The 12,230-nt window shown below is 41.4% G+C and overlaps 1 protein-coding gene across 2 annotated transcripts in view; it reads left to right on the forward strand.

Annotated features, from left to right (window-relative positions):
• LOC127880156 (OTU domain-containing protein 4-like) overlaps positions 1-12,230 on the forward strand; it is a 183,025-nt gene that overhangs the window by 125,555 nt on the left and 45,240 nt on the right. For both annotated transcript variants that reach the window (XM_052427389.1, XM_052427390.1), the window contains exon 8: positions 11,976-12,087. In XM_052427389.1, coding sequence (XP_052283349.1) covers positions 11,976-12,087 — 112 coding nt within the window. The remainder of the gene's footprint in view (positions 1-11,975; positions 12,088-12,230) is intronic.

Consider the following 12,230-nt stretch of genomic DNA (forward strand, 5'->3'; position numbering starts at 1 on the left):
AGGTCGGAATGGTCACATAGTGCAGTGCAACCAACAACAGGATAATACCCAGAATCCTTCACTCTTATTCCGGATGGCGATATCTAGGCTGACATTTTTGTTGCTTACATAATTGTTGCTCTGTTTCGCTGGATTTTTCTGTTTTACAGAACTAGAGAAGTTTTGAATTGTGTTTTAAAATATTCTCCGTTATTATCCGATTATTTCTGTATTGTTTTGTTATTTTGTGTGTTTGTTTAAGGCAAATGCCTCAAACACGTGGTTCGTGTGGCCACATTAGAGCAGCTTGGGATAATCATGACAGCTGCCTTTCCTGTGCCGGGTGCAACCAGGACAACTGCTGCCCTTTCTGTGTGAATTGGTCAGAAGAAACCTGGGCCACCAAGCGAAGACCATTCAAGAGCCGGAAACGCAACATGCGTGGCTCAGGTCAAAGTCAGGAAAGTTCAGCTAGCCGGGACTTTTCCCCACATGACCTCGACCACATGGCATCAGGAGATACCATGCATCGGTCCTTGCCCGGTGACGACACCGGTCAAAATTTGACCGGTCCGTTTATTGGGAACGATCAGTAAACTGGTCCGGTGACGTCCCCGGTCACCGGTCAACATTGACCAGTCCGGTCACTGGTCATGCTATGACCGGTGTCGTCACTGACCGGTCCGGTCACCGGTAATGCTATGACTGGTCCAGTCACCGGTCATTGACCGGTCCGGTCACCGGTCATGCTATGACCGGTCCGGTCACCGGTCATGCTATGACTGGTCCGGTCACCGGTCATTGACCGGTCCGGTCAACAGTCACTGACCGGTCCGGTCACCAATCTTGTTATGACCGGTCCGGCCACCGGTTACCGGTCTGTGCCACAGACCGTTCCGGTCACCGTAGATGTTGACACCACTTTGTCAGTACTCCACAAAGGTAGACGCAGTCGCGTTTCTACTGTGAGTCACAGACGTAAACGCGTAGTGTCTGATGTTTCCGGCTACTCCTCCACCTCAGGCTCGTCGTCCTATGACTCATCGTCTACTTCAACTAGCCCTCATCATTATCGCAGTGGACGTCGTTAACACTCTCCGAGTGTTTCTTGGCGTAGATTTCCTCGTAAAGAGCGATCATGCCAGCGCTCTGGGAGACGTTCCATCAGGAAACATCATTCCCAGCATCGCCGAACAGCGTCTCGGCATTGCAGGGATAAGGGACATAGACCTTCCTCTATTAGGCGCTCTCGGACCCCTCCGTCCCCTAGGGGATCCTTCTCTGAGGAATCTAGTGACACCCTTCCACATGTGTCAGCCTCTTTTTTGGCCTCAACACACACTTCAGCCGTTCCTACAACCACTGGGCATAATTTGTATTCAAACACTAGTTCGTATACATATCAGGCTCCAGGTACAGGGGTTTACCTAACCACTTCGGCTGCGTTTTCAGCCCCACGGGTCTCTTCCACATTGTATAGAAGTATACCCCGGGCTGCCGCTACACCATCAAATCCCAATACTTTGTGGATCCAACAGTTGCCGGGAATCTTTGTCCCTTTTACGACTGATCCTTTACCAGCGACCGCTGGTATTCAAAGTGAGTCTGCTGACTTGATCACTGATCGACCTAACTCACCAGCTATATCTTTGATGGTACCGGAAAACGATCCTCTCATGATAGAAGCGTATGAATCTAGTATTCCTACTTCTGTATCCACCGGTTTCAATCAATCCAATGCTCTCGCAGATGGTTCGATTGAGGCGGGTTCGGAGTGTAATGAGGCCGAACCTTATTATTTGGCCTCTATCAATTTGGTTTACGAACTAATATTCCATACCTTAGATGAGGACTTCTGCCCCCGCCCTTCCTTGTCTCCTACAGGATCTGCTGTTACCGTTACAGAACAGGTAGCCCGCAGACGGGAGCCCGGCAGGATAAGTAAGGCGACTTCTCAAGTGGATCTCCGCCTTCCTATTGGCTCTTCCACAATGGCTGTATTCCAGTCACTTGAGCCAGCCAATAAACCTTTGCCATCTCCATGGAAAGCCCCTAAGGAGCTGACGGAGCCTAAACAGATGGACGGCGGGAAAAGTTATAAGGCCCCGGTACCCGACCCTTCTACCGGTTTGGACCTTTCCAAACTTCCGGTTCCTGATGCTGACATTAGTAAGCTGTCCCTTACAATGCCTTCATCATGTACCCATACAGCAGTCCCTCTTTCCCTGTTGCAAAATTGGGAGCTGAGAGAACACCGTTCCATAGGTCTGGCTAACCAGCTAGATCTTATGGCAGCCACAGCCTTATACATGGTTTGGGAGCTCTCTGATTCAATCCCCGAGGAGCTCCGTGCCTTGTTGATACACCTTTCAGGTCCTACGCAGTGTTTATCACACAATGCTGCGTCGTCAATGTCTGAGATGTTAAGGCTTCGGAGAGAGTCCTCATCCTCTCTTCCTTGCCCAATAATTTCCTTTTGGAAACAGGCGTTAACTCCCTTCGAACTGCTCCTTTAACAGCAGATTCTCTTTTTGGAGGGAGGATACAGGCGGCACTTACTGCTGATCGTGAAGATCAGATACATGCCTCCTTAGCTAGGAGCAACTCTGGCTATCGCCCTGTGGTTTTTAAGCGCCCTGCTTTTAAGCCCCCAGGAGCCCCACCGGCCAAGAACCCTAAAAGGGACAGTTTCCCTACAAAGCGTCCTTCTGCTCCACGTCAGCCCACACATAGGCCTCCTTTTCAAAACAGAACATCTTCCTATCGGAAGCCGTCTGTTAGCCAAAATTGGAGTAAGGGCAAACCCAATCCGGACAAGAAGTCATTTAATCCTTCTTCCGGCAAGGGTGGACCTCCCAAAGGTCAGCCCTAGGTCAAACCCCTTTCTACCGCCACAACCTCTGATGCCGGAGGTACCAGTCGGGGCCAGACTTATGCACTTCGCAAATCGATGGCTCCAAATAACTTCGGACGCGTGGGTTCATTCCCTTGTCACAAAAGGCCTCACTTTTCATTTCGAAAAAAGGCCCCCAGTCTCTCGCGTCCCCATAGTATCTCCGCATCCACATTTTCCAGACTCCATTCTCGGACTCCTGAAAAAACAGGCGGTAGAAAGGGTTCACGACCCTTGTTCTCCAGGATTTTACAGTCGCATTTTCCTTGTTCAAAAGAAAAGCGGCTCCTGCAGACCAGTCATAGACTTAAAAAGTGTTCAACACGTTTCTAGTCAAACCTACTTTCAAGATGGAGACTCCTGCCTTCAGTCGGCGCTCCATCAAACCCATGCACTGGGGGGTTTCCTTGGACCTGGAAGATGCATTCTTCCATGTTCCTATCCATCCCAACTTCCCTAAGTACCTGCGCTTCTCCTTTTGAGGCCAGGTCTACCAGTTTCGTGCGATGCCCTTTGGATTGGCCACAGTCCCACGAGTTTTCACCAAACTCATGGCCGCAGTGGGTGCACACCTCTGAATACACGGGATTCAATTGCTTCAGTATTTTGACGATTGGCTCTTACACCAGCTCGATTGTCGACTGCTTCTGCTAAACCTAGAGTTCTCTTAGAAGGAGCTCCTCTCTTTAGGACTCCTTCTCAATGCAGTCAAGTCAGACCTCATTCCCTCTCAGGATTTCATATTCGTGGGAATGAATTTTCTGACCCACATCAATCGGGTCAGGGTCTCGCCACAACGTGTATCAGACCTCCTTTTGAAGGTCAAATGGGTGCTGTCCCAATCTCATATCACAGCTCAATATATCCTGAGCTCTGTAGCAGACTTCGTGCAGTTAGTACGTTAGTACAGACAATCTGCTAACTTAGATTCCCATTCTTCCTTCCTTAGTCCCCTACCTTCAATGGTGGCTAGACGAGGAGACCCAATTGGCAGGAGTACCGCTTCTTCCCCCGCAACCTTCTTTACATCTCATAATCGATGCGAGCATGAAAGGTTGGGGCGCTCACCTGGAACCCCGCAGCCTGACATTATCAGGATTGTGGTCTCCTCAGGAGTCCTCAGGAGTCTCACCTGCACATAAACAATCTCGAAATGCGAGCAGTCTTTCTAGCTGTTTCTCAATTCCAATCACATCTTCGAGACTCCTGTGTGATGGTATCGACAGACAACACATCAGTCGTGGCTTACATCCAGAAACAGGGAGGTACACACTGTCACTCCCTGTATCTGGAAACAAGGAACTTACAAGAGCCTCAACATCTCTTGTCCAAACACATACCAGGTCGTCTCAATGCCCTGGCGGACGGTTTGTCTCGCAAACACCAGTTACTTCCATCGGAGTGGACACTTCATCAGGAAGTGGCCAACCAGATTTTCCTCACATTCCGTTATCCACTGGTCGACCTGTTTGCGACCAGTGACAACCACAGACTTCCTCTGTATGTGAGTCCAGTGTACGAACCAGCAGCGTGGGTGGTAGACGCGCTTTCATTCGATTGGGATCACATGGACGCTTACACTTATCCCCAACCCATTCTAATTCCCCAAATCTTTGGGAAAATCAGTGTGAGCTCTTGCCAGATCCTCCTGATCGCCCCTTGGTGGCCCAGGAGATCCTGGTTCAACAACCTTCTCGATCTCCTGTGCGATTTTCTCAGGGAACTCCCGCACAGGTCAGATCTCCTATCTCAGAGAGGCAGACTTCACGTGGATCCATACATGTTTCACATACACGTCTGGCCGTTATCAAACAATCCCTGCAGAAGAAACGCTTTTCTGTCAGGGCTTCAACTCTCGTTGCCTCTGCAATGAGAAAGTCCAACAGAGCAGTTTATGATGCTCGCTGGAAACTCTTCTCTAATTGGTGTGTTCGAGGGAAAATTGATCCCCTCAATCCCTCTGCTAGACGCATAGCGGATTTTCTCATCTATCTCTTTGATGATAAGAAACTTTCTCTTAGCTCCATCAAAGGATACAGATCTATGCTTTCCCATACCTTGGCTTTTCGTAAGTCATCACAAGTCTGTGCTGACCAAGCCATTTCGGATCTGATCCGAGCCATGGAACTTTAACGTCCTGTGTCTGGTTCTCTTACCCCCAAATGGGATTTGGCTTGTGTTCTTGGATCGCTTACTAAGGCTCGCTATGAACCCCTTAATCAGGCTTCTTTACAGTTCCTAACCTGGAAGACCGTTTTCCTTCTTACCATGGCTTCATCCAAACGTAGAAGTGAAATTCATGCTCTTTCTATCGAAGATAGCCATCTTCTTTTTGATTCCTCCGATGGCTCCGTCACTTTGTTGTGTCAGCCAGGATTCCTTGCTAAAAATTAACTCCCCTCAATGGCTTCTAAACCCTTCAAGGTCCCAAGTCTTTCTAGAACTTGTGGAAATGAAGATGAAGATAGACTCCTCTGGTCTTTGAAGTTCTATCTTAGTAGAGTTAAGTCTATTCGAGGTTCTCGCAAGAGACTCTTCATTCCCTTAAAAGGGGGGGGGGGGGGCAATGTGTCTGCGGCTTCTATTTCCCGTTGAGTGGCCTCAACTATAAGAACGGCTTACTCTTCTCTTTCATCAATTCATCCCTTTTTAAGATTAGACCGCATGAATTACGAGCAATGTCGGCTTTGTGGGCGTATATTAATCATACCCCACTCTCTGTTGTGCTTCAAGCTGCTTTCTGGAGGAATCAGACCACCTTTTAATCTTTTTATCTTCGTTCTCTGGGGTGCCAACAGGACAACTTGTATCTGTTGGGCCCCCTTGTGGTTGCACAAACGGTAGTATCTTCTACGGCACAGGTATATTACGCTTATCCATTAATTAAGTTAATACCGTTCTAACGAAGATTAGCTGAGAACCCGAGATATGGGTTCCCCTGTGATGGGGAGCTATTCGCGAACCTTTCCGCCGCAGCTGCAAAATCAGCTATCTAGATAGCAGGTAACGTATTTAAGCTATAAAAACAAATTTTAATAGTAAAATTCATTTTAATTAGTAAATACTTACCTGCTATCGTTGAGTCCCACCTCCCACCCCGCTCTTCGTCTAATATTTTCATATTATTTATTGGAATAAAAGTGGTGGATTCTGGGTAATATCCCGTTTTTGGTTGCACTGCACTATGTGACCATTCCGACCTATAGGGGTTACTGACAAGTGTGGGATTCGGACAGAAAGCTTCCGGATAAAATACGATCCTTCGGAGTAAGTAGCTATCTAGATAGCAGGTAAGTATTTACTAATTAAAATGAATTTTACTATAAAAATTTGTATAAGTGCCTTCCGCTTCCACACATTGCTCCAAGATCACACAAATTGTATTTATATACTTTGGGTCTTGTTTTATAATTGTGTGGCAATTTGTAATTGCATGATAAAAGAAAACTATTGAATAAAGAGAATGTTATCATCTGTGATCTCTTTTGTTGTTTTCTTTTTGTTCAATTAATATAAAACAAATTGATGTAGAATGAAGAGTCATTTTTCTTCAGGGTTGAATTTTATATAGTTCATCTGTGGCTCTCAGCAAATCCATTTTCAACCAGGATATAGATAAATATTACATACAATAATTGTTGTGCTTGAACGCAAATTTCTTTTGATAACATTTTCACTGCTTCTGGTGACAGCAAATCTATTCAAACATCATACAATTAAGATCTTTTCACTCAGAATGTTGAATGTGTTCCGGATTTGGAATTTGAGACTTAATGATTTCTCAGCCTGAAGCAGATGTTTATATTAGGTAGGAACATTGATTGTTCAAGTACATAAATTATGTCATATCTATTTGCTGTGTGTGATATAACGTGTCTACATTCATGGAAGTTTTTGTCTGTGCCTGATAAGCCTACTTGAATCAATTATGAAGTTCATTACAAATGTATACTAAAAATTTTAGTGGTCAAACCCATCATCCTGCAGGTGTCATTGCATATCTTTTTTGTTTGTTTGGTATAACTTAATTTGAGAGAACTTTTAAGCTCAGATCTTGCAACATCATTCTTTCTGCAAACCAATTATTAATAACATTTATTTTGCAATGGATCCTGGTGTCCAATACTGAGAAACTTACTATAATTTCTGTTAACATATGATTGTAACTTTATTATCAAATGTATGAATAAGTGAATCAATTGTTATACTGTTGAAAACCTTTGACTTTTGTTAGGGTAAATTGTGAGATAATATCTTATTTGAACTCAATTATAATATCAAATTGATTTAACAAATTTGTGTCCCAATATATACACTGGCTACTTTGGTCTTTTTATGCCCCCGGTATGGTGGCATATAGCAGTTGAACTGTCGGTCTGTTTGTCTGTCTGTGTGTCCGTCCGAAAACTTTAACATTGGCCATAACTTTTGCAATATTGATTATAGCAACAAAAGTCAAGGTCAAAAGTAAAAAAAATACAATCCAAGGGAAGTAATAAGCTTTAAAAGGGATATAATTTCTAAACCTGCCAAATGATATATTGAAATTTTATTTCAAAGCGGCGCAATATGGGGCATTGTGTTTCTGACAAACACATCTCTTGTTATGCTAATAAAATAACATGATACACTGCTGTTAATTATTTGTTTAAATTGTAATCCTCACAAGAAATTGAACCTGCAGTTATAAAATATGAACATAGTAAAAAGGAATAACAAAATAAATGAAAGTATGTGTAAAACCCATAGATTATTTTATCATTTTGATATGACCCTTTGGTAAGTCCCTTTAAAGGGACCGTCAACCGCGATTGACCAAAAAAGAAAAATACCATATTTTTTACAATTACTAGTTTATATTGCTTTAAATATCACAACTGGTATATTACATTACTAGTATTATAGTATTTAAGGTTGTTATGGATTCAAAGAAGTAGTCAGTAGGATCATCGTTGCAATAACTAGATTCTTGGGTTTAAAAAAACAAAAAAAACTCAATCCCTACCCTACCTTCCTTTTTTATTCCCCCGGTAGGGTGGCATATAGCAGTTGAATTGTCCGTCTGTCTGTCCGAAAATTTTAACATTGGCCATAACTTTTGCAATATTGAAGATAGCAACTTGATATTTTGGCATGCATGTGTATCTCATGGAGCTGCACATTTCGAGTGGTGAAAGGTCAAGGTCATCCTTCAAGGTCAAAGGTCAAAAAAAACAAATTCAAGTGAAGTAACAAGCTTTAAAGGGAGATTATTTCTATTTATCATTTGGCAGGTACAGATCATTGGTACAGATCATTTTTACAAGGGATTTTTTTAATATCACTTTAAAAAATATTGCTTCGGTTGTAAAAATTATCTGAACCTGCCAAATGATAAAAAAAATCTAATAAATCAAAGCAGCGCAGTAGGGGGCATAGTGTTTCTGACAAACACATCTCTTGTTGAGACTGTTGCCCTAAATACAGAATTTATTTTGTTTGGCCTTACTGCTTTATATGTTATATCCATGTGTTATGCATTAGTATAAAACAAAACATTATTCAATGTAAGTATTTTCAAATGTGTATGATAGAATTTGTAATCTGAAACTACATTTTGCCCACGTGGTAGATAACATTTTTGCCTGTTGACAAAAATTGTAAGCATAGATGTCAGCAAATAAGAGTACAGATTAACAAAATGTGACGTGTTTTTCAACAATGGAGAATTCATATTAGACATAAACAACAAATATTTATTAGAAATTTACACATGAATGTCTCAGGTAAATAAGTGTTTGCATAGCGCATAGAAAAAATCACTTTGAAAGATAATTGTATATCATTATTATTATTATGATGTATGTTGTTAATTAGAACATAAGTCATTTTGTAGAGATTCGTAATTTCTTGTCTCCATGGTTTGCAATTGGAATAATGAAGTGGGCAACAGATTTGCATAGAAACATACAATTGTAAATGTCCGACTTCATTTGCAAACCAATAGTAAGTCTGTTGTCATCTGGCGATGCTCCGAGTTTATGCAAATTATGTTCCTGGGATCAACATTGGCTCCACTCTGGGTGTAACTTGTTATCCTCCGGCAAAAGCAGAGATATATAGAATTGGTGTTGTCTGTACATCCGTCCATCCCTTATTCTGTCTGTCTATCACAAAACTTTTTACGGCTATATATCAGAAACTATAGAAGATATCAACATGAATCTTCATAGATGTATAGATATCACCGAGTAGAAGTGTCATGCACAAGAACCATTACCATACACTTTCTTTAATAAGAGTAATTGCCCTTTGTTCTTGTTTTTTGTATGCTGTAACTTTTCCAGACTATATCTCAGATACCATGCAAGACTTCTACTGGAAACTTCATTTGTGTATTGATATGAAGGATGAAAAGGACCGTTCTTAAGAATCAAAACCGATTATTTTCTTAAATAGTAGTTATTGCCCTTAGTTGTTTTTGTATGATGGAACTTTTCAGGGCTATATCTCAGATACGCTTAAAGATTTCAACATGAAACTTCATGGGTGTGCAGAAATTAATGGGAAGAAGTGCCATGCGCAAGAACCATAACTGTGCCCTTTCTTAACAAAGAGTAATTGCCCTTTAATTTTTAGCTCGGCATTTCTGGAGAAAACACGAGGTATTGTCATAGCCAGCTTGTCGTGTCGTCCAACATCCGCCGTCCGAGTCGTGATAAAACCTAAACATTGGCTCTAAAATGAAAGTGCTTCCACCTACAACTTTGAAATGTAGATGCACCTGGATGCGTTCTACAAACCATGCCCATTTTGGGGTCACAAGGTCAAAGGTCAAGGTCACTGTGACCTCTAAAAAAAATTAATCTGACAAGCTTTCATTTATTCAAAACTGCACCCGTAGCCGAGCGTGGCTTCGTTTTGCGGTGCTCTTGTTTAATATGATGTAACTTTTCAAGGTTATATCTCAGATACACTACAAGATTTCAACATGAAACTTCATGGGTGTATATATATTATGATATCAAAGAGGAGAATTGCAATTCATTAAAATAATTACCCTACACTTATTTATTTGTTAGTATCTTACAGTTTTTCATTGGATTTGAACCCATCCATAAATACAATTATTTGGCGTGAAATAACTATTCATTTTTCGAATCATCTTGTTTTGTATATGTTTGTCTTGATAATTTACATTTTTAGCTCATCTATTTTTGGAAAAAAAATTATGAGCTATTGTCATCACCTTGCCAGGCGTCGGCGTTGGCGTCCGGTTAAGTTTTGCGTTTAGGTCCACTTTTCTCAGAAAGTATCAATGCTATTGCATTCAAACTTGGTACACTTACTAACTATCATGAGGGGACTAGGCAGGAAAAGTTAGATAACTCTGGCGTGCATTTTGACAGAATTATGTGCCCTTTTGGTTAAGTTTTGTGTTTAGGTCCATTTTATTCCTACAGTATCAAAGCTATTGCTTTCATACTTGCAACACTTACTATCTATCATAAGGGGACTGTGCAGGCAAAGTTATGTAACTCTGACTGGCATTTTGACAGAATTATGTGCCCTTTTTATACTTAGAAAATTGAAAATTTGGTTAATTTTTGTGTTTAGGTCCACTTTATTCCTACAGTATCAAAGCTATTGCTTTCATACTTGCAACACTTATTAACTATCATAAGGGGACTGTGCAGGCAAAGTTATGTAACTCTGACTGGCATTTGGATGGAATTATGGGCCCTTTATACTTAGAAAATTGAAAATTTGGTTAAGTTTTGTGTTTTGGTTCACTTTACCCCTAAAGTATCATAGATATTGCTTTCATACTTGGAACACTCGCAAACTATCATAAGGGTACAGTAAAAGGACAAGTTGCATAACTCTGGTTGTCATTTTTACGGAATTATGGCCCTTTTTTGACTTAGTTACTTTAAATATATGGTTAAATTTTGTGTTTCGATCCACTTTACTTCTTAAGTATCAAGGCTTTTGTTTTCAAACTTCAAATACTTTCATGCTATCATGACGTTACTGTACCTGGCAAGTTGAATTTTACCTTGACCTTTGAATGACCTTGACTCTCAAGGTCAAATTATTGAATTTTGCTAAAATTGCCATAACTTCTGTATTTATGATTAGATTTGATCTGATACTTTGACAAAACTACTCTTACCTGACATACCACAATAGACTCCACCCAAACCATCCCCTGTGCCCTCCCCCCCTCCCCCCCCCTAATTTTTTTTTTTTTATTAAGATCATCTCACAAATGACCACCACACCCTCACACTATACCCCCCACCCACCCCACCCCCCCCCCCAATTTTTTTTTTGAAACGGTTAAAAAACACAAATATTTATTTTTATTATTTTATGTTTGAAATACCGTCCAACCATCGCACCCAAAAATCACCCCCCCACCCCCCCTCCCCCCTAATTTTTTTTTTTTTTTTAAGATCATCTCACAAATTACCACCACACCCTCACACTATAACCCACCCCCCACCCCCGCCCCAATTTTTTTATTTTTTTTGGAAACGGTTAAAAAACACAAATATTTATTTTTATTATTTTATGTTTGAAATACCGTCCAACCATTGCACCCAAAGAATCCCCACTCCCAGATTATTATTTTTTTCTCCTTTTTTTCGCATTTTTGGAAGATAATGTAATAAATGTCCACACCCCCACACTATACACCCCTCTTCACTCCACCCCTCCCTCCTTTGTGATTGAAAATGAGAGTCCCTTCACCTTTAAAAAGAAAATAGATGAGCGGTCTGCACCCGCAAGGCGGTGCTCTTGTTTACTAAGTTATAGGCCTTGGACTAGGATATTTTCTTTAAATACCACTTTCAGATACTGTCCAAAGCCCATAACTTTGTCAAATATCAATGGAAAATAACTTTGTCATGATGTTTTTAATTGAGATATAGCTGCTATGTGGCATCAAAGCACAGTAGGGGCACTGTGTTTCACAAGTGTAGCTCTTGTTCTTGTTGTTTTTGTTAAATATTGAATTGTAAATTCTTACAGTACCCTTTGACAACAATATACCCGTGGTAATTAATGCACTGTCTGTGACGACTTCTTGTTCAATTAGCAGTGTCCAAAATTGCAGGAACCTCATCATCGAAAGCCATCTCCGCCTGTGCCATATCGGATAGCAAAAGCCTTAGACCCAAGTATCTACCGCAACGTTGAACTGGATATTTGGGAAGAAGAACGCAGAGGTATTTCAAATGTTTTGTGCTCATGATGAGGTGTTTGTGGTGGATGACTGTTTGCTTTATTTGCTTCAAATAAAATTTCCTTTATACCTCTGCGTTGACAAACTAGACAGGAAGGTTTTAGGCATTAAGCTCTTTCAAAGTTG

The sequence above is a fragment of the Dreissena polymorpha genome, chromosome 4 (assembly GCF_020536995.1).
Source record: "Dreissena polymorpha isolate Duluth1 chromosome 4, UMN_Dpol_1.0, whole genome shotgun sequence".
Classification (NCBI taxonomy): Eukaryota; Metazoa; Mollusca; class Bivalvia; order Myida; family Dreissenidae; genus Dreissena; species Dreissena polymorpha.